This window comes from Centropristis striata, chromosome 16 (assembly GCF_030273125.1).
Source record: "Centropristis striata isolate RG_2023a ecotype Rhode Island chromosome 16, C.striata_1.0, whole genome shotgun sequence".
Classification (NCBI taxonomy): domain Eukaryota; kingdom Metazoa; phylum Chordata; class Actinopteri; order Perciformes; family Serranidae; genus Centropristis; species Centropristis striata.
Window position 1 is genome coordinate 21,207,537 of NC_081532.1, and position 23,694 is coordinate 21,231,230.

General features: G+C 39.5%; 1 protein-coding gene across 4 annotated transcripts in view; it reads right to left on the minus strand.

The window, feature by feature from the left end:
- The window catches only part of myt1lb (myelin transcription factor 1-like, b), a 109,911-nt gene that overhangs the window by 67,758 nt on the left and 18,459 nt on the right, over positions 1-23,694 (minus strand). For all 4 annotated transcript variants that reach the window (XM_059352773.1, XM_059352774.1, XM_059352771.1 and 1 more), the window contains exons 2-3: positions 10,634-10,747; positions 3,254-3,299 (exon numbers count right to left, since the gene is read on the minus strand). In XM_059352773.1, coding sequence (XP_059208756.1) covers positions 3,254-3,299 — 46 coding nt within the window. In that variant the 5' untranslated portion in view covers positions 10,634-10,747. The remainder of the gene's footprint in view (positions 1-3,253; positions 3,300-10,633; positions 10,748-23,694) is intronic.

Below are 23,694 nucleotides of genomic sequence, written 5' to 3' on the forward strand. Positions count from 1 at the left end.
TATGTATTAAATAACAGATCAAAAAAACAAATTAAAAAATAAACCGTTAGGGTGAATTCCGATTGGAATAAGAGGAAGGATTTTCAGTGTAAATATTTTGTACTCTTTTTTTAAATGTATTTTTGTATTTTTGTAATTTTTTATGATTTATTTACTTTTTTTACACTCCTTGTTGCCACATTTGTTCTATACAATGAGTATTTTTTTCTAGAAACATCTGTCTTAATAATTTTTTATTTATTTAATTAGTTAATTTTTTTAATTAGTTAAATTAGTTTGTTTCTGCATTTGTTCTATACAATATATTACATGTTCTTTTGTTATACTCCTATTTAAACATTTTTATTATTTATTTTATCCATCTATTTATTTTTATCTTCACATTTGTTCTAGACAATATGTTATATTTTCTTGAGTTGTGGTCTTTTTAAAATTTTCTTTACATTTTTGTCATTTACTTTTATTCATTTATTTGAGTTTGTTTTCACACATGTTCTTTATAATATGTTAAATGTTCTTGTGTTGCTTTGATATTTTAGTGGACGTGTTTTAATGTGTAAAAGCACAAAATTCATGTCCATGTTGTTTTAAATACTTCACTAGCCTATTAGTGTGTAAATGATACCATGTGGTGTTTAGGTCTCAGACTGGAATCTTACACGTGTCATCTACACGGGACAGTCTCCACATGTACAGTCCACCTGAGTGGAGAAATACTTCAAATATGCTCCACCAAACATGAAGATCGTAATTTTGTTTTTTAGAACTTACAAAAAATTACGGTAGAAAATAGGCTGTGTCTGAAATCCTTTCCGATTGCCTGTATAGTGCACTATATTTACAGTCTGCTTTCTATTTGAGTGTCTGAATTCTGAGTGTCACATGTACCCACTTGATAGTGTCCTAAAAAATAGAGCCTTTTCACAGCAGACATTTTGACTTGTCAAAGCAAGTCTGCTGTTAAAAGTGTCGATTCCCACAGTGGACGAGAAAAAGTAGTGCCCATGGTGTGTGCACCTCTTTCTGCCAACAGTTTACCAAAATGAACCAGGACTGGCATTCAAAGTCTGTGACATAAAATGACTTATGAATCATAAGTGTCAGAAATCAAATGTATCTGTTCCCAATAGAGTAAACTACTGGGTTCTCTATTGTAAAAGCAGTAGTGAATGAGTCAATGAAGGAGTGATTTAAGTGCCAATCTTCCACTCACACGTTTGTTCTCTCTTTGGCCGACAAGCAACTCAATCAAACAAAGGCCTCGTGGTCATTGCCTTCACTGCACACTGCTTGATGCAGGAACAATGGTCAGCACCTTGTTCTCTGTCCTGCCAAGGATGTTAAATACTTTCTAAATTTAAAAGAAATAAAATATGCATCAAGAGGGTTCTCTGATTAAAACATGGTCACTTCTTTTTAGATGCTTTAAGAGAGAGAAGGGACGTGGGGCTGCGAGTGAGTAAGATCAGGGCTGCTGAGTATGTTTTTTGTAGTTTTATTAGTTTAGTTAGTTCAGAATGTGTTATTCAAACAGCTTCACAGTCAATATAAATATACATGCGATGACATAGTTGCATCCCCAAGCAATGCTAGAGTTTATGTGTCACTTGCTAAAATCTAGGTATTTGGGACCTGGCTATTTCTAACAGGAAAAGTGTTAATTCCTTAAGTTACATTGCTGATGCTTGGATTTTTTGAGTTCAGTAGAATGTATCTCTGGTCTGTCTTTCTTCCTGTTAAATTTTTCAGAAATTAAAAAAGATATGTATATTAACCAGTATTATAGTATAATTGTATTGCTTAATGGTCTTGAGTGTTAATTACAGTGAATTATATATAAAAATAAAAATAAATCATAATAATAAACATCACATTCGTAAATGGAAAATTTAGGAAAATTTCAGATTTCTTGTAGTAACAAAAAGTGTAAAAAGTACTGCAGCAAAAGTTCCCAAATACTTAGCATCATGCTATATATATATATATATAGTATATATTATTTTTAAAATAATTTTTTTCCAGATATTTACTGCATATAATCCAAAAATATAAAACATAAAATGATTTAACATAAATCAATTATCTGTAAAAAACAAACAAACAAAAAAACAAACAAAAAACCTCAATAGACCTCAGTCATTTTTTTTTTAACCCTTTTTATGTGTGTTTTTTTTACAGTGGTATGCTGTTAGCTTAGGACTGCACGATTTGAAAAATTATCAAATTGTGATTCTTTTTTACTGTAATTGTTATATGGTTTACTGCATAATTGTTATCTTTTTAATTACAAAACACATTAAAACGATCATGGTGTGATTTTTTAAATCTAGTATCTGTACCAATAAAATATTTGTTGTTAAGTCTGTAGGATATGATTTACTCTATTCACAAAGGTATTTTGATTGATATTTTACCTTTAACGATTATTGAGACTCCTGCTTTTGGGTATTGAACTCGTCATATTGCGATTTGTTAGTGTGTGAAGTGGGTTGTATAAATGGCTGTAGACAGAATCTCTGGACAGACTGACAGGCCTTACATTTTAGTTAGAGGTGACCAAGTCAGGTGCAAGCACATAATGACCAATGATGCCTCCAAAAGATAAGAAAGCTAATGTTCTCCCTTTGTTATTCAGTGCTTAACTGACTCCAAACACTGTGGAAGGTCACTGAACTCCTCCTACAAACGTTACTGCTCTGATGAACGGAGCTCAGTGTTTTTCAATGTACAGAAGTACACTTTATTTTAATGTGTGCAGGTTTTTTTTTAAACACTTACCCACCCCCAAACCACTTTAGTCCTCCCTAATGTGTAACTGAAGATTTCAGGTGGATAGACTTACTGTAATCAAGTCTTGTGACTAAAAATCTAATAAAATATGAAAAGTCTCCCCGGTTTATCCGCCACAACTGAGAGTTACCTGTTCTTTTTTCCCATCATTTGTTTTCACTTTACACCATGTATCATTTTGTGGGATTAGATGTCACTGTGGTAGATATTTCATTTTGAACAAAGCTCTTAAAATGTGGACTTTGTGAATCTGTTTCTACAAGATATATAAAAATAGAGACAGAGGGGGAGAGGGAGCAGTGAGAAGAGCTAACTCAACTGTGACAGTCTGGGATTTGTGCAGTGGTGTGTGTACAGTATATGTGCGTGCTTGTGTCTGTGCATGTGTGTGTTTATGTTGGGGGAGTGAAGGTCACCCTGAATGGCAGTGCTGCTGCGTGTGTGTGTGTGTCCGTGCAGATACCTTTGGAGCGTGTTCGATGGCGCTTATCGTCTGCATCCACCTCCATCTGCAGAGAAGGCACAAACAAGCTGCTCAACACACAGAAAGAATGACAAAATGATCCTAAATTTTGTTCAGAGTACTTTTTTCGCTCTTTGTCAATTCACATCTGATGTGTGGAACATTTCACGTAGTCTTCTCTACTTTAGATGACAGACTCACTATCATTTACAGTTACGGAGCATTTGGATTGTTGTTGTTTTCATTGCAGAATAAAATGAGACCTACTGTATAAAATTGCTTGGCCAATACATCTGCCCTGCTGAATTTGCATTCAGCATGTATTAAAAATGGATCTCTTTAATTAAGAGTCAATATTTAGTATATCACTTGCATACTCAATATATTTTAGGAACTAACTGTTGTACAAATTATGCATTTTTTGCCAACACAAATGAACAGATTAACAGAATAATTAGATTGTGAATAGAGACCAAAGATCTCCTTTCCAAATAAAAAAAAAATAAAAAAAGTTTGAGGGAAATGTTTTCTATTCCATTTTTAAAAAAATGTGAATATAAATTCACACGATGCAAAACATGATTTCTGAAGCATTTATTCATCATCCAAGCACCTGCTCATTCTCTCTCTCTCGGATCTGTCCAACCATCCATGCGCTCATTCATGAGTGTGTGACCATCTATCAGTCACTTTACAGATGTAGCCGCTGCAGGCATCACACCATCCAACATGAACTGCATGGTTTCCAGTCATGCTGTCTTCTCCTCAGTATTCAGACTCTTTCAAGCTTTTTATATGCCAGAGTAAGCATTATCCTCCCTTCCACCTCTCTTTCATGTATGTCAGAGCAACATATCCCTCTAAAGGTAGGTCGCTCCCCTCACCAATACATCATAAATTGTTGAGGAGCCTGAACGTTGCTCTGTTATTTCCAGATGTCCCTTAATATTCATGCTTGCTGGGTTTCGACTATGACGGGGGCTGTGGCCCTGTTTGGATGTCTCTTTTTATTAAACATGATTTATTAACACCACACTTACTGTACTGTAGAGCCCCTCAGCCCTAATGGTGTGTTTCTTTATGAATGCCCATAAATGTTTCAACGGGAGAAAAATAAAATGATGAAAGGCAAGGATACCTTGTAAATCTTATTAGCGTAGCAGGGAGGGGACGGCCAAAAGTATTTTGGGTATATATATCTATATACATATAGATATATAGAGAGAGACTTAGCATAGAGCACTGTAATTTTGTATGTGATTATGCAACCTTGAATTTTTTAGAGCAAAGTGGAGTTAGTCCCCTCTTGCTGAGCATCTCTCACTGGCCTAATCATTGCTCTGTTTTATCAAAGCTTCTCTGGAACAATCTGCAGTACGAGGAGTGATAGCATCCCTTCAGCGTGTGCAATCCACTTTAAAGTGGAAGATAATCATGTTGCATGCAGAGACTTTTCTCACAGCACATGGACTCGTATGTCTACAGGGTGCAGACATCCTGCCCTACATTTCTAAATGTCTTCCTTTATGCAGGAGCTAACTCTTTACACAACACACATTGATGGAACACATAATTCAATGTCCAATTTATTTCAAACCTCAGCTTTGAGATGTTTCTGTTTATGGTTTTTCCTCAGTTTCAGGTACTGTGTTCTTCCAGTAAACACTTGCCAATCAATGTGGGCGGGACTGTAATTTGTATTTATTTCAGGAACTTTGAATTTGACTTTCTGTAGGTGGCGCTCTTGTCTTTCTCTGTTCAGCCAGGCAAGACTTATCCTGCTGTTAGAGATGGAAAACTTTTCCAACAGCAGAACCAGTTTAGTTTAGTTACACATAATTACACACACACACACACACACACACACACACACACACATATAAATATATATATATTGCAAATGAATCACATATTTATTAAAAAAGGTTTAAAGGGAGTATTATCAACATGGGAGGGGACAAATATGCGTTCTTTATGCAAATGTATATAGATCCATACACCGTTCATTGGGCGAGGGTTGCAGGGGCAGCAGGCTATTCCAAGAGAGAATAGCCTGCAAGAAAAGCTATTCCAGAAGTCAATCTCACTCGAAATTAATGTAGAATAATAAATACAAAACAATGGCAACAGTAGTTTGAGGGCTTTGCGTGGATTTATAGAACTTATGTTACGTCCAGTAACTATTTCACTATTTCGTTCCACATGCTGGTCAGAATAATGCGCTGTCACCCCAAGGTAAATGATTGAGTGACTGAGTGCACTCGCCATTGTCTGTCCCAACTCCTACGCTACTTGTGCAGTGTTCGTACAACATAGCAAAAGTTAAAGCTACACTAGGTAACTTTTATGCAAATAAGGTTTATTTAGATTTGTTAAGACTGTCACTTTATCCTGACACTTATACATGAGAGATAATCTGTAGAAAAATCATATTCCTCTGCCACATCTCAGACGCAGCTGTGAACGATTCAGTGTTGATCAGATAAAAATCAAGATTATATGACTGCATTTCCCATTTCTCACCTCATATCTTTTAAAAAAACATATTTTAGTTACTGTTTAGTAAGTGTGTGTTCTGCCTCCTTAAGCTTTAACTTCAACTGTGAAAGCTATATATCCAATATATGTATCTAAGTAAACTGTATGTATGTATGTGCATATATTTTGGAATATTGAAAAGAAGAGAATAGTCTCAACCTGTCTGCAGAATGTTAAAAGAAACATTTTATGTGTGGACTAAGATATGACTGCATGTTTAGTTGAGGTGCACATGCACAAGTGTACTAACAGTGCCTATCTGAAGCTGTCAGACTCTCTCTGAGGGCTCTGGTTTTTAAGCAAGGCCTGCATCAGCACAGAACACAGCGTCTACAAGTGAATCCAGCAGCAGAATAAAACAACAGCAACAATAACGGCAATCTTGTCGCCTCCGCTTCCTTCCCTCAAGGCTCCTCGTGAGCGCTGGACCCAGGAAGCATGCACGCCTCTGCAGCTCGCCATATGTTGGAGAGCCCTCATATTCTATCTGGCTTTTTTCTCTCTCTTAGCACGCCATGGGAAAATGTCACGGCTGTAATGAAGGTTAGCCTGCTTATTGAGGATTAGGAGGAGGCCCACTCCTTCTCTGTCTGCGTCTCAATTAGACCCTGGATCAATGGCATTATAGGCCCAGATGAATAACCACACAGACTCGCTGATTACCAAAAGTTTATGTTTGCTAGTTGAGCAAACACATATAAAGCACACTCTAAAGAAAACACTGCTGCCTGTTTCTACACAACCTGCTATGTATAAAATTTCAACTACTCTGCAGATGAATTGTGCTTTAACATTCATTGCCTTGCATTCCAGCAAAAAACATTTTAAACATTTTAAAATGTTCAGATTCTTTATTGAATCGATGAAAATTGATGAAATATTGAATTGATGAAAATATTTTACTTCACATAAATAAAAAATAAAGCTTTTCAAAAACTCAGTGGATTGTTTGGAAAAATGTATATTTAAAAAAAGAGTTTTTTTTTTTCAGGTCCAGGACATTCAACTACTTTATAGCTATATGTTTATTTTCCCCATTTTGAAATTATTTATTACTTAATTTTTTTAATTAAATTTTTGAATTGATCAACATTCATACAATTAATTTCAATGTTAATTAACACTATATAAGAGCACGATATTAGAGTGATCTGTCAACAAAAATTAAAGTTATAAAAAAAGAAAGAAAACAAAATAAAATAATAATAATAATAATAATAATAATAAAATAAAAATAATATAATAATAAAATAATACATAAAATAAAATAAAAATAAATATAATTCTGGGAAATATATACTGTATATCATACAAAAAAGAAAGGTGAGATTTTCATTGATTGTTTTTTTGCACAAACTCACTAGTTTGGTACTGAAGCAAGGTGTTACTATGCTGCAGTAATTCATCAGTTCATTTCACACTTGACCTCCACTGGGTTCAAGATTAAGCAAAAACAATTGGTAATAAGGTAAAAAAAAAAAAAAGAAAAAAGAATCTTGTTGTCCTTCACATTTCTATTTACCATTCTTTGCCTCTAAATATGTATAACATACATTCTTTCAATGGTTTGTCATTTACATCTATAAATCCATGTGGCATATTATGCAGCAAATTGTGTTGTTGTAGGGATTTTATTCACTTATATAATACACAAGGCTGCGTGGAGTGAAGCCTGCATCCCAGTTCAAATGCACACCAGCTAAGATCTTAAACACAAGTGTTCAATTCAGCATAAATTCTCAAAGATAACTGACATTCTTTGAACATCCATCCATAGTGTGAATGAAATGTGGAATGCAGCTACGCGTTTTATTCAGCACACGCATTGCCAACCGTGTTTGTGTTGCTATTGATTGTGCAGTCGGCATCAAATCTAAAACAATATGTAAATCATCTTTCTTTCTTGGAAATTAAAGTTCCTTTTATTAGGTGTCTTCGTCGTTACACAGGACACAGGGACGCCATCACACACAGACAAATTGCAAACAGAAACAAGAGGATAGTTTGTGCTGTGAACTGGGATAGTGCTGGGAATGAAACATGATAAGAAATGCAGCGATTATTGTAATATGCACAGAGACATACAACAAGCCTTTTGTATGTGTGTGTGTGTGTTTATCATTTTGATGGTGGGAGCTGGGGGGATGGGGGTGCTCAGACATCTGTCACAACAATTCACATCGTTATCAGTTTCCCTTTGTTTTCACCTTGAAGTTTTGGGAGAATGCGTTTCAGGCATATGGCGCCCAGCCCACCCTTCAGCACACACACACACACACACACACACACACACATACACACACACACACCTACTCTCACATTGGTATTCTGTACAATGTAGCAGTAGGGAGCCACCAAAACTGCGCTGGCACTATCAAATTTCACTGCAAATAGGTATTTACGCCATGCATCATCTAGTGACAGTAAACATGTGTGCCAAACCGATGCTAAGTGCATCTGAATTAGTGTGAAGGGCTGTGGAGATAGCATCTGAGTGGGCGCTGACAGTCAGAGTGAGAAAGAGAGAGAGGGTGATGGAAACTGAAAGAGAGACTAAAATCTGGAAAATCTGGGGAGCAATTCCCAACTAGTATGTAGAACGGCTTTGGTGGCAGCAGGGCAGGGCTCTGAAACGGTCAAGGTGAGAAACGATGTGATCAGAATATGATTCAACAGTTTATCAGCGGGTACAGTGATGACCGAGAGCTGTTACAGTAGAGGATAAGAAAGATATGTGTTTGTTAATGTAATGATTGTTATACAGGAGTGATCCTCAGCCGAGAGCCCACGTTCTACATATGGCTGCCAAAACTTCCAATCTGGCCCGCAGAATATTACTGAATTTGCAAAATGTTGTCATAAATATTACACTCAATGCTGAAGTTACAAAAACACCCAGTTTTCTGAAGTTAGTAAAACAGCCCAACCGATATGGTATTTTTGAGAATGATGCCGATACTGTTTCAGTATGATTCATCAATAACCGATAGGGTGGCCATATAATAATTTTTTGGCCTGGAATGAAAATAGACATTTTTATGTGGATTGTGCACCGATTTTTCACAACTCTGCAAATTAACCCAGAGAGCTACTTTCCCAAACAAACCGCAAACTTTATTAAATCATATTTAATATTGTTATAGATTATAAAAACAATGCATTGCATTGTCAGCATAGTCTATAAATAACTAAGAAAATAAATAATGAATAGTAATAAATGAAATAGCCAAATAAACATCATTACTAATGATGATTTCTAAATCATGACAACCAAAGTTTTCTGCATTATATATTGTGTAAAAAAGTTTGTATAACGGCACATATTGGACAGTATATACATCGATATCCATAGACCAATATCGGCCGATAATACCAGTCAACTGATATATCTGTCAGGCTCTAGTTAGTAATGGTAGTTACTGGAAGTAACCTCAGTTCTATGAGTACGAGAACTGCAGAGAGGAACAGGGAGTGAGACAGCATCTACATACGCTGATAGATTGGGCCAGATTACTGAATAAAAATGCAGCACAGTGATGATACAGACATTTCATACACCCGACATACAGTACTGTTCAAAAGTTTTAGGCATGTGTGAAAAAATTCTGTAAAATAAAAATGCTTATAGTTTATTTTGATCAATTACCAAAATGCAAAGAACAGAAGAAAAATCTTAATCAAAGCTTCAAAGCTTCAAACCAGCTTCTTGTAGGCATGTTGTCACTTGCCCTTTGCACAGTACTGTATATATATATAACACAGACCTGCTAATGAGTAATCGACCTGTGATGGTCATGGATCACATCATATCATAGTTTATAAAAATGCAACACCGTGAGGATATAGACAAAACCATTTAAATTTTAATTTAGTCTCTGCCAATCAGAATTACATTCTGTAATTAGGAACTGAAGAATTTATTTAAGAATTTAAATATGCAGTTATCATTAAGAATTTCCCATATTTTGTTTGTTCACACTGATACTGGCTAAAAAAACAACATCAATTTTGTAGGAAATTGAAAATATCAAACAATGACAGGCTAATGAGGCCTAAACGTATCATTGTTATAGTAATTAATATTATTGAAAAGTCTGGTCCCCACAGTGCCTTTCTAAGGACATTTCTGGCCCTTGGACAAATATTGATGGACAAGTATTGTTGTTGAGAGGATCACGTTGGGTATTTTTTCCTTCATACAATCTTGATTCTATTGGGCTTGATATGCCTTTTATTGAAAATATTTTTTCTTTGAAGACTGCAGTCATCGAGTGGAGAGCAGAATAAATGAAACTGCAATAGACAGAAAGCCGTTGTGTCAGGAGTCTTTAAAAACTGTTTTGTATCAAATTGTGTTTTTCTAAAATTAAACAGGCCAATAAAAGGTCAGCTGAAATCATGGAAACTTTACATCTGGGCTTCTATCAATAATGAATAACAAAATTTGCTGACAAACCTGTACAGTGTAACTGACAACATACTCCTGACCCCTTCTGTCGATTCTATCGGCTAATGTTTTCATCTCTAATTTTATTCAAGACATATAAATTCATTATAACTGACAAATGCTGCACCATTGTGCCACCCTTGTTATTCCTTGATATTTTTTAAATTAATTTAATTTAGTTGATAGTGCTTTGAGCAGTGCTGTTGATATTGATGCTGCCATGTGCTATGCAAGGTTTCTATTAATATTTGAAAAGAAATGATAATAATATAATGAAAAATGTGGTAACAGAAATCAGTAAAAGTGAGATTTTTCACACAAGCCTGCATCAGGAACAGCTTGTGAACATGATGAAAACAACAGGTTTATGTGAGAAACAGGATGTGCTACACTACCTGAAGGGGTTTGGGGTTGAGACAGCTCTTTGGTCCAGACCTCTGCTTCCACCGTGACCTACTGATGTTCAGCTGGAGAGGAACGGCTCACCACGTCTCTTCCAAACTCATTTTCTGCGCAGAGGGAAGAAGAAGACGGAGAACATGCATCATTAAAATCATTTCCAGAACAATCACATTCACATACAGCCATTACAGGATCTGAAATTTCCTCTTCTCCTTTGACTCTGGGCTCATGAATAGTCATATAGCATCAGCTATGCGGCACACGCCAAGCGAACGTTGATTTCCGCCATAACGACGGTCGCTTGTCGTGTGCGATAGGCTTGGCAACATGGGGTAATTAGCTAGATCTATCATCTTCTGCAGGAAGTGGGGACAAATATAGCTAATGATCCGTGCCTGCCTCCATGATTTCTCTCCTCAGCTCTCCATCCTTTGCTGAGTTAGAGGAGGAGAGGAGAGGGGAGGGAGAGGAGTGGTGGAAGATGGGAGAGGAGTGAGATGGGTTGACGTCCTACTCTGTCAAAAACGAGGTAAAATAATAACCTTCGACAGAGAAAGTGATAAGGAGAAGAAGGAAAAGAGACAGAGGTGTGAATGAACATATGCACTCAAACACTGCTTGTGTACTCTGCCTGTCTTTGTTTCTTTCCATCCGGTGCTGCTAATTGAGAGAACGTATGGGAGCGAACAGATGAGGTGTTGATGGTGTATAGGGACCATCACAAAGAATGAAGGCCCCCATAGGGAGCCTACCAGACGGCCCATAACACGTATACACACACACAGACTCACACACACACACAGACTCACACACACACACACACACACACACACACACACGCAGACACACACACAGACACACACACAGCTATTCCCAACCTATTTCAAAGCAGCTTAAATCAAAACAATAGCTGTTCCCTCAGGACAAACACAACCATAGGCATACAGTGAGTGCTCAGAGTGCCTGTTGTGTGTTATGTAAAAGGAGAAGTGGTGGTTACGTGCTTAAGCGGACTTTACTTTGAACCAGCAGGGGGTCTTTTTACCCTTCATCACACACACACATACACACACACACACGCACACACACACACACCTCTGTTTTATCACCCTTTTTGTCCACTTCCTTTGAATCTTAAGCATGGCCAAGCTGGAAACACTGTGAGTGAGTTGTAAGGGGATAGCGAAAACAATGGGCCACTCAAACTATATTTTCATTTTACGACTATGGTCCTGCTGTCTTTTATGTTTTTGAAATCAGCGTCAAAAGCTGGCTTGTGTTTGATTACAGCCACCGGTGCACCCTTAAAGCACTTTCTTTCAACCAAAAAAAGAAGAAGCAGTTAAACAAAGTCTTTGGGGCAAGGGTAGATAGCACACTGTGCATGTAAAAATGTAAAACTTCAGAGAAAGTAGTGGCTCTGGTCGTAAAAAGGAACACTTTAACTAAATCCAATGCAGGTTGAATGCCAGATAATTGTGATGTAATTACATTTGCTTTTACCCCATGACACACACATACATACACACGCTCATTGTGGCCCATTGGTCATTATAATCAGAGTGTAAGAGATGGCTCTGTCCTCTGATGAAGGTCTTCATGTGGAGGCTGATGACAAATCACAGCTCTCTGACTCTTCATCAGAACACAGCCCACATCCCCCCCAGTATCTCTGCGTATCAGGAGGGGGGGAGCAAGAAAGAGAGAAAGAAAGAAATGGAAAATGACAAATGGCAAGAGTCTAACGACACAACAGAAGAAGACACAATACAACACAATGCAGCACACTGTGGCAGTGGATTTAATGCGTATGGTATTCTAGCCATGGAGTTGCCACTCTTCTAGTTTCAGCACCAAGGACAGTGACAGACAGAGCAGAGCAAGGGAAGAATAGGCCTTCAACTGCAATGAGAACACACACAAGGAGCCAAACACACACAGTGTTATACAATCACACACAACTACACACACTATTCTTTGCTTTCCCCTTTGTTGCAGCAGTAAAATATATGACCAAGGACTGGTGGACTTCTTAGCCTAGAATCCTACAAGTAGGCGTGCATGTGTGTGTGTGTGTGTGTGTGTGTGTGTGAGCCTGTGTGATTTTCCTTATTCCTTGGAGAATGATAGGTGACCAAGCCTGCCCTTTACTGAGCTCCTATATCTATCAAAGCCAGGGCACACACTGTAAATAGCCTAGGAAGACACACACACACACACACACACACACACACAACTGTAATGAAAGCCCCATTGTATGGTTATGTACACTGCAGTATGGGAAGTGGGCTGTGATGTCCGCTGTGACATTTTCTATGACACATACTGTACATGACAGGCATTTTAGACACGCACACACACGCAGTGGAAACTAAATCGCACCCATCATCTAAAGACACACACATACGGCACATGAGGACAAGAGGCGCACACAAATAAGCACATATTACAAGAGAGACACATGCTTTATTCATGTGATGTGTATGCACACACACACACACACAGACACACACAGCAATCTCTTTCTCCCAGGCTCTGAGAGTGACTGGGGCTGCCTGACCTACATTCTAGCAGATATGTATACAGGCAGAGAGGAGATGAAATCTCTCTCTCTATTGCTCTCCTTCTCTCTGTTCCATATCCTGTGTTCTTTTCAGTGCTTGCTCATTGCCTCTTGGACACACACACACACACACACACACACACACACACACACATATGCACATACACACAGTGGAGGTGAAGTAGCGACTATGATTTGTTGGCCTGGATGCCCTCGTGCTGCTGATGAAACTAGCATTGTCAGAGTGTGTCATCCATGTGTTTGATGGATGTCAGATTAAGGTGAGAGCAGGATCACTGTGTCTTTCTTCAACCTACCCTGTGCTTTTTAGTGTGATAAAACATTTACATCAAGTCCAAAAGTCAGCTTCTTATGGAAACAAATGATGAGGTGAGAAGTAATGTGCCGAGTTTGTACCTTCAGGGGTACAGCAGCTTGTCACTGGGGCAGTATCCTCTAAGGATAGTTTCACAAACCAAGTCTGTTTGGTTCATCCGAATCAGAGTGAAATTGGTGCATTTGGTTTGTTTGGAGTAAATGTGGTTTGCTTTCACAGTGCATAGCTGTAAGCAGACCGAAAAAAAAAAAAAAAAGATTTGAGGAGGGGCGTGTACGAAGGCTGAAAATGTACTCCAAGTATTTTTTCTCATTGGTTTGAAAGTTGGCAGTGGAAAATGTTAACACAGAAATCAACATGGAGCCAAACACACCATAAAATATTGCTGTTTGATAGTATGCATTTTGTTTTGGTTTGATGAATCAGGAGAACAAGTGGAGAGATGGTCGTTCAGTGCACATTTAATCCACACAACGTCAGATCAGTTCTGGCTTCAGAATGGATGAAAAGGTTACAGAGACTGAAACTTCTTATATACTCGTTGTGGCACGGTGCCAGTTATTCTGGTATATTGAAGGTTTCCTAACATTGTGCTTACATGGTAAAGTTGTTAACATACGTAATATTTGTGGTAATGTGTGGTCAGCTTATATGGTCAGTCTGTCAACATTTTACTCAAGTGGTCAGTGGCGACACAAGTCTAGTCCCTCAAATACATGCATACCTGAGTATCATGTTTATGCTGAGCTTATGGATACACGCTGTGCAGAATTACAGAAGAGGAATACATCCTAACACTGTTGAAGTTGTTTTTACCTTGCACTGATCTGCACCGATAATCCTTTAATAAACCTCATTGTTTTTGTGGACTTTATTCAGCAATTCCTGTGTGTGTTTTTTGTCAAGCAAACATCAGACTTCAGCAGAAGTCCAAGTCAGTCCTGTCCCAGTCATGTTGCATCTGTCGTTCTGTGTAAATCTCACAAAATGCACACGCAGGTAGCCCACTGTCCTCTGCATTTTGATTAAGTTCCTGAAGTTGGGTCATAATTGCAATCGAGCGCTAGGGTTTGGTTGTTTTGGTCTGCACCAGAGTACAATTGCTGTGTTCACAAGTCACCAAACCAACCTTAACAAGGATTTAACTGCACCAGACTTTGATTGAAACCGACTAAGCTGCTGCACCCTTAACATTGGCTTGGGAAAATATACTGCATATACTTTTTTGACCCTCAAAAATAATTAGACCTTGGGGGGGTACATTAGTTGATTTGTACCTTGGGGGACATAAATTGATTCCTACTGTATCCCTATTTCCGATAAGGCTAATTATCAGACCTCAAGATTTGTATCTTTTTGAGGAGCAAAAAGGTTTACATTTATATAGGTTTCCAAGCAGATGTACAACACCTGAGAAGGTGCTACCGAAGAGACAAGTGAGGGCTGCTGTATCACTAAAGGTACAAATTCAGCAAATTGTTTCTGAGAGTGTAGAAAATAAGATAACTTGACTGAGCAAACTGAAAGTAATGTGCGATTGTGTACTAGTATATGTTTATTGGTTGATGGTCTGTTTGTTAGCTGTTCTGTTTAACCACAGAGCAGGAGATGGGATTGGTCTGATAATAAAGCCAGCTGGCAGTTGTATCTGTCCCCCCTCAAACTGCTCTGTGGAAATCAATGCTTCCACTGGACTGGACTGCAAACACAGATGAAGATAACAGATAAGAAACAGTACACATATCGCTTCTAACTTAAAGGAATCATTCTGACCCAAACCCTTGTGTCTCCTAATAGAACGAGAGTGGTTTTCATTTGTCTAGCTGTGCAGAGGGCAGATACATTTCCATGCTTGATACCAATATTTGGACTATTTTTTTGGTAATTTTTAGGTGGCAGTCTTCTCAGAGTGTCTATCTAGGAGCCCTCTCCATGCCCAGACAGCACAGAGGTTAGTCATCTGAGAGGGTTTCACTTAATAAAAAAAGACCTGATCCACTAGGCTATATCCTTGAACTAAACCACCCCAACCCTCTAAATCCCACTGAGGCATTACACTGACCACACTGTCAAAACAGTGATACAGCAGAAACCAACGGAAGAAATCCCATGACCCTGCATCTAGACAACTTTAATATTGCAGGATTTTTTTTTGCCCAACAAATCCTCTTGCAAGTACAGAGAAGATACACCAGAAAGCACGTAAAATACACTTTCCTAAAACTGTTTGGTACTTATGGGTGGTTTTACTATGGACATTTTTAATCAAAATCAGTTTTTATTTCATTAGTTCAACACTTGAGGGTGCCATAATGATTAAAGGTTTTTTGAAATGTATGCTCTCACAATTGGTGACAGAATTTGATTTTTACCACAAGTAAATAGTAGCAGCTCATTAAATAATCAGGGCTGTATAGAAAATGTATTAAATGATTGAAAAAATAGGCAATGTTTACAAATTGGTGCTACATATTTTTTCAGATATTTTAATGGTAAACTTTAGGTGACCACATTTTTTTTCTCAAAATGAAGATGTTCTGAATATTTATTTTTGCGACTACGGAGCTGTATTCCCAGGCAGGCAGCACACAGCCACCTGCATTAAATCAACACATATGACATTTTAGCTTCTTGGTGCATCAACTAAAAAAAAATGAATCTGCCTGTTGGTCTGAATCCCACAAAATATGTCTGAGACATTGAGGTTCAAGGGTGAGAGGAGCTGTCAGCGAGTGAAGTGGACTGGCTCTTTATGACTTTCCTGCTCCGATCAAAGAGGAAGAGTGAGCCGAGGTAAAAGCAGCTTTCTAACCCGCTTTTCTCTTCAAGGACGTAGGAGATGCAACTGGCCATGTTTGACCTGCTGGGCTTTACTGTACCAACACACACACACACACACAACCACACACACACACTCACACACACACACACACACACACACACACACACACACACACACACACACTCACACACACAGATGATGCCTACTCAAAGAAGTTAAGATAAATAAATAAATATATACAATGCACACAGGAACACATGAGGTGTGTTTATTATTGGCTTGCCCCTTCAAATGAGACACACACAAAAACTAAAAGTACCCACCCCACCCCTCTGCTTTCTGGAGGGAGGTGCCTCCTTCCCCTCTAAGGCCAGAGAGTGGGAGAAATAACGTTGAGCGAACCACCGCCGCAATTACCCACAGTGGGGTAATCACCAGCACAATGCACTATGGGTTGGCTGCCTAGGAGAGAGAGTGAAATACTCAGGTGAGGAGAGAAACCAGACAGCAATCAGCCCAGCAGGAAGAGGAAGAGAGAGAGACTGAGAGAAACAGAGAGAGAGAGGAGAGCAAAGGGCCATTCCTTTAATTTCCAAGGGAGAGCCAGGGCCTTAATTACTTGATGAGTCTCCTTCTCTCTCTTTCTCTCTCTGTGGCTGTAAAAAGGTGTGTGTGTGTGTGTGTGTGTGTGTGTGTGTGTGTGTGTGTGTCCATTATCAGACTGGGAAGACTCCAATCACCTCTCAGCACAGATAGCGAGTGAAGGGAACAACATTGCAGTGAGGGAGGGAGAGAGAGAGAGAGAGAGAGAGAGAGAGGTGATTTACGCCTTTAGAAGTGTTAACACCATCTCTCATCCCCAGCAGCTATAGAACACCAAGGTTGAGGAGTGAGACAGCCAAGACTTGAAATAGCCAAAGGAAAACACAGAGCTGTACGGCACCTCCACCTATAGAAAACCACACTATTCATGCTCCTGTTGTACATGATGCCATGAGGGAGAGTTCAAGATTCTATCTAAGCTTGTAATATGGTGACCTGCAGTCTGTCCAGTAGAGTTGGGTTGATTTACAGTTTTGCTGGATCGGTCAGATGTTATGGCAAATAAAAAAGCAGCCTACATCAGCAACCTGCGCCAATGACATCGCTTGTATACATACTTGGGTAAAACTAAAATTGCACTTATATGGACACATTTTGGACAAAACAGGTGAGATGTATGAAAAAAAGGATTTGGAGATGGTTGCAGGGACCAAAAAACAGTTGGACTTCCGTGTATAATAATACCCAGATCTTCTATGGCAAGTCCATTAGAGACTTCTACCAGCTCAACCAGCTATTTCCAGTTTAGCGGATCAAATTTACGACGTTAAAAAAAAAAGTATGAATCCCATTTACAGATGCCTCTTTCCCAATTAAAGTCTATGGGGTAAAGTTGTTTTTGGTTGAGCTTCACTCTCGGCTTCTGGTTCTTCTGTTTATTGACGGTGGTCAGCAGCTGCTGAGTCAAGAGCAACACCTAAATTGGTAAAATTCGCTATACCGCTCCAGTCTGGTGTTCGGCTCTATGTCAAAACAGTTTGAAAATGTTCACACCGACCGAACCCTATAAAAAAGTACAAGCATTTTCTTGCATATGTGAATGACAATTCAAGAGAGTGAACCAATTAAGTAAATGACTCTGAGTTCCGTCACTCAATATTGGTTCATGAATTAATGAAACTACAGCTGCCTAATGTTGCATTGATATTTGTAATGTTTCATACTTCCGTTGGCTGCTTTTTGTCAAAAAAAGAGGGAAATTTAAACTTGGTGATGTGTGAACAATGTGCATTCTGCAAGCCTGAAAAACCATTGTTATTCCCAGCAGTTTGTGCTTTTCGTGTGTTACTGTTCAAACTGAGCGACAGAGCTAAGCATCTGTTTTTCTGAAATTTGCTCAGGGATTTGAATGGCTTCAGATTCAATACAGATTGAGGCTGATATTGACACTTGAGAATTTAAAGAAATCAATTAAGGTTTAATTGGCAGATTTTGTTTTAAACTCAAATGCATACCATTAACATTAACATAAGGATCCCTTATGATCAACTGTGACCAAGTTATGCACTGAGTGGAACACAACATGCAGAGGCCTTTTTTTTGTCCTTGCACCAAAGTTTTTTCCATGAAAAATTTTAACCCTTATTTCTAACAATTCATCAGACTGTCGAATAATAGTCCTTAGCAGTCATCACTCCACTTGTCCTCAGAAATTTCGCTATAAGCAGATCTGAATGTTTTGCTGGCGAATGATATTAGATCCTGGGCATTTGGTGGGTGAACTGATACCCCTGCATGTGGCCTTCTGTCAATGAAGGCTGAATGCTTATTTACAGCGAATGCATATACAATCTTTCCTCGCTAAACAGACAGGGGGGATCAATCCGGAAAGCCAGTTTGCAGTATCTATGCAGTAAAAAGGATGGCAAAGCGTCTTTGAAGGTTAGCTGTCTTTTAGCACACAAGATGGGAGTTTAACCCTAAGCTATGATAAACTGTACTGTGTTAGAGTGCTTTAGCCCAGCTAATGAAATAGCTCCTTTTGTGTTGCTGCTGATGACATTTTTCCAACATTTAGTCCTCGTGGCATCGTCCTTCTCGTTATTCATATCAGATCTCCCTTACGAATTGGCAAGGACATCGCTGCTTGTGTGTGTGTGTGTGTGTGTGTGTTTACAGCATGTGTGTGCATGCCTGCATTTAACATTACTGCTACATGACAACAGTTTGTGTGCATGTGCATAGGTCAGTATACAGTGTATAAACACATGTACTCATTTGTGTGTGTGTGTGTGTGTGTGTGTGTGTGTGTGTGTGTGTGTGTGTGTGTGTGTGCGTGTGTGTGTGTGTGTGTGTGTGTCTGATTGCACCCAGGTCTCAATGCACTGATGAGCTCTATTGTTCTCATCTCTATTTTTTCTCTGGTTCTCGCTCCACAAAATCCCCCCTTTTCTCTGTATCTTTCTCTTCTTTCTCACACACACACACACACACACACACACACACACACACACACACACTCTGCCTCCCTCTCTCCTTATTTCCCCTTGCCCCCCCCCCCACCCCAACCCCTGCTTGGCTTCCAGTGTCTACCCAGAATACCAATGATGCAGTCTGCAGATAGATAGATAGGGCTGTCTGTCACATGACCCTATATGTCCTGAGGCTTTACCCCGGGATGACAGCAGGCACAGCACACACACACACACACACCCACACACACACGCACTCACACAAAGGTACCCCCAGCTTGGCATGCTGTATCTCAGCACAGGCACTGAAGCAGCCAGGCAGGCAGGCAAACACACACTCACACACACACACACACACACACACACACACAGAGGATTGCAGACATTCACATTCAGAGATATACACACACTCAGGCAAGCTAATGGGCATACACACACTGAATCACCGCAGGCGAGCGAGTCAGAGAGAGAAAGAGAGAGAGAACACCCTGCCACTGTACACACATTCTGTCCCTCTCTCTCTGTAACACACACAGTCCTGCAGGCAAGAGAGAAAAACACTGAATATCCCCCAAATTCCATCCATCTCAAACACACACACACACACACACACACACACACACACACACACACGCACACAGACACACACACACATGCATATCTTTCTGTGGGAAGGCACCCCACCCCTGTTTCTCACACAAACACATTCGTCACTGACAAGGCTCTACACAGTCACTGGGTATCCTGTGGCACCAAAAATAGCAGCCTAATAGAACACAATAGAAAATGTCCCCTCACTCTCTGCTCAAATAGGACCTATATTTCCAGTGTGAGAGTCAAAGGCGCTGGGCAACACGAGACGGGATTTGTTTCGATTTGAATGAATCACACGGTAATTCGAAATAGCTCCCCGAAAGCCAAGGACCATTTGCAGACACACAAGCAGCCCCAGTCTGCACCCTCTTTGTTACCTCATGCCCTGTCTGAAAGGTTAAGACAGTCGAGTGAGAAGTCACTCCACATCAAAACAAGAACAGAAAAGCTGCTCATAAATCAGGTCCCTGACTTAGTCCTTTTCCCATTATTTAGTATCATTCTTGACTTGATGGTGTTAGTATTTGTCTCATAAATACAAAATCAATTAATTAATTAATTAATTAATTATAAGAAAGTAGAGAAAAAGAAAGAAAGAAAGAAAGAAAGAAAGAAAGTCATCTGATACATTATTATATGTCATTTAGGAAAAGCACAATAAAGAGTATAATTTGTAAAATAAACTGTAAAATTTGTGAACAAATGACAGATTCTGCTTCAGTTTCAGTATCCTGGTATTGTGCTGGTTCACTGTCACACTGTTTTATTATACTGGGCCACTTGAATAGAAGAGCCATGCCGGTTATTAGTAACAGTCCTTATGAGTCAAAATATCTGAAGGGAAAAAGGTCTGTGGAGCAATGTGTCACAATGTGCCCTATTCATGGCTACGAGTAGCTAAATGAGTCTTTATGGGGCAATCATATCATAAACATTTCAAAGACGAGGTAATTGAATAACTCGGTAATGGTAAAATAAATTTGCACCAACATTCAAAGCCTTATATCCAAGAGAAAATGTTAAAATCTAAGTGAATAAAGGCTTTTTACTTGCACAGTATAAAAGAGCTATGAAATGTTGTCAGCCACACTGATGCTGACTGGCTCTGTGCAGTGCAGTACTCTGAGCCTAGCACCCATTATAGCAGCGTTTATTTAGACACAACAACTCACACACTTTATTCCAATTAGGATAATATAGTGTTTGAACCATGCCTAGTGTCAATGAAAAACATATACCAAACCTCAGAAAAGAAACAGGTGCTTAATGTGGCACTTGTAAATGAATTTGATTCCGAGATCTTGCCAGAGTCGTACCAGCGACAGCGAGTCATAAGCTCGTTTCAATAATTATCAGCTTGGCACTCAGTGTGCCAAGCACACATGCCCACACTGAAATACAAGCTGAAAAAACAATAATCTACAAACACAAACTGTGTGTATATGTAAACGTACCCACAGACATACACTGTGTATGTATGTTTGTATGTGCCGGTTTGTGTGTGTTCGGGCTCTGCCACCGCATTCTTTCCTTTACCCCGCACTTCTCTTAACACCTGTTGTGAAATATGTATATGTGCATTTCTGGATTCTTGTCAGAAAACTTGTTATGTTGATATCACACTGCGTATTGCAGCTACATCAAGGTGACAGCTTGAGAAAAGGTGGGATGTTTTTATGCAAATGGCTGTGAGAATGAAGATAGGTCTGAATAGAGCTGAAACAAGGAAGACACTGAGCATGGCTGCACAGGTCTGAGCTGAGAGGTTCTGGGGTAGGTTACGTCTCAGTATGTGCCTGCGTGAGTGTGTGTGTGTGTGTGTGTGTGTGTGTGTGTGTGGGTGCATATGTCCATGCGTGAGCGGGCTCAGGTGGATTGTGAACTCGGCAGATGGACATTTGGATCAGCTTTGCATCCTGCAGCAAAACGCACACATGCATTCACACACACACACACACACACACAAGCAGGCACATTCACACTCCCACTCACGGCTGTAACATTAACCTTGTGCAACTCTAGCCGAGAGAAAACCATGAAAAACCATCCTCAGCACCTCAAATCACATATCGACATACTGATCCAATATTTCAACTGTCCAAACATGGGGTAAGTCAAAACGACAATAATACTCTAGTATTTCTTCTGTGTCCTGAAAATACCTCCACAGGCTTTTTAGCAAACCAGAGACCTTTTCTTTGGCATTCAAGCATTTTCAACACTGTGCAATAAATTTGCACTAGACTGGTCTGGAAATATCATATGACACATACTGTACCAGTAACGGCAGCAATGTTCAATCCTTTTAAAAATAAGTCAGAACTTTGCTATATTCTCATTTCAATATGATCATTCTAAATATAAAAATGTTTATATATATTTATTATGTTTAAAATGTTGTTGATCTAATGCTGTCACTGTAAATTCTTCCAGATGAGAGCATCATCTTAATATGTTAAATTTACATTGCAATGAAAGTGAATATGATGTATAAAAATAAATGTGGCGTGCTGAGGCTGGCTCATTTTAGGAGGTGGCTCTTTCTGTAATATATAAATACTTGAGCAGATCGGTAAAACACTTACTGAAAGAACTATGGTCCAATGTGCAGTTTATATTTCAATATTATCATCAGACAGAAGGCTCAATGAATATCACATGTCTCCCTTTCTAAAAGCCTGGGGTAGATGCCGAGCCCCATGTGGCAGCAAGTCCTGTCAGAATGTCCTTCAAGTGTTTGTTACAGAGGAGAGGAGACGCTGAACCCCTGCCCCGGATTCTGAGCTGGATGCTGTCGTTCCCATCTTTATTCTCCCACATATGACTGAATGGCATTTGTCAATCCTAATTTTCTATATTTGCATTCTTTCACCTGTCTGTGTCACTGTAAAATGCACCCTCCACACACATATACATACACACAGGCTTGTCTTCCTATCCCAGCTGGAGGATGAAGGGATGAAGGGATGGGTGGAGGGCTGGGGGGGATGTAGACAGAGGCTGTGTGGAGCTGCTCGCTCCCTGAGGACCCTCTTCTGCCAGCCCAGTGCCACAGATCAACAGTCAGCCAGCCAGCCGTGCACTGACCTCATCCCTTCCTCTCTCTCTCCCTCTATTTCTGTCTCTCTCTATCTCTCTCTCCCTCTCTGCCAGAGGCACTTGCTGTCCCCATGTCTCCTTCCTACGCCAACTGCCTGTCCTGCTACCAACAGTGCATGTCTGTCTGGCAACCTCTCTGCCTGCCTTTTCTGTCTGCTGCTCTGCTCTGCTCTGCATGCCTGTCTGTCTTCTGTCTGTCTCTCCGTCTATTATTCCTCCAGTCCTCCGGTCTGTCTGTGTCTCTGTCTGTGTGCACGGGGGCCTGCCTGTCCATCTGCCTGTCTGCCTGCCAGCCACTCTTTCTAGCCAATACCTCTCTGCAGGAAAGTGGCCAGGCTGTCAGCCGCTCTGCCAATCTGCCTGACTATCTGCCTGTCTATTCGTCATCTGTTTGTGTCTTTATTTGTTTGCCTGCTCGTCTATCTGAATGTTTACCTGTCTGTCTGTCCATCTGCCTGCTATCTGTTTATTTGCCTGTCTCACTGTATGTACAGTATGCCTGTGTCAAGGTGCTTCATATAATGCCAAACATAAACACCTTGCGCCTTTCTGGTTATGAATGAATCCTAAATTTTTTGTCACAATTCTCCAAATAAAAAATTTTCAATTTAACCCTGGATTGAAAAGTGTTTTCTTTTGAAGATCGTCATAAATACACCATTTAT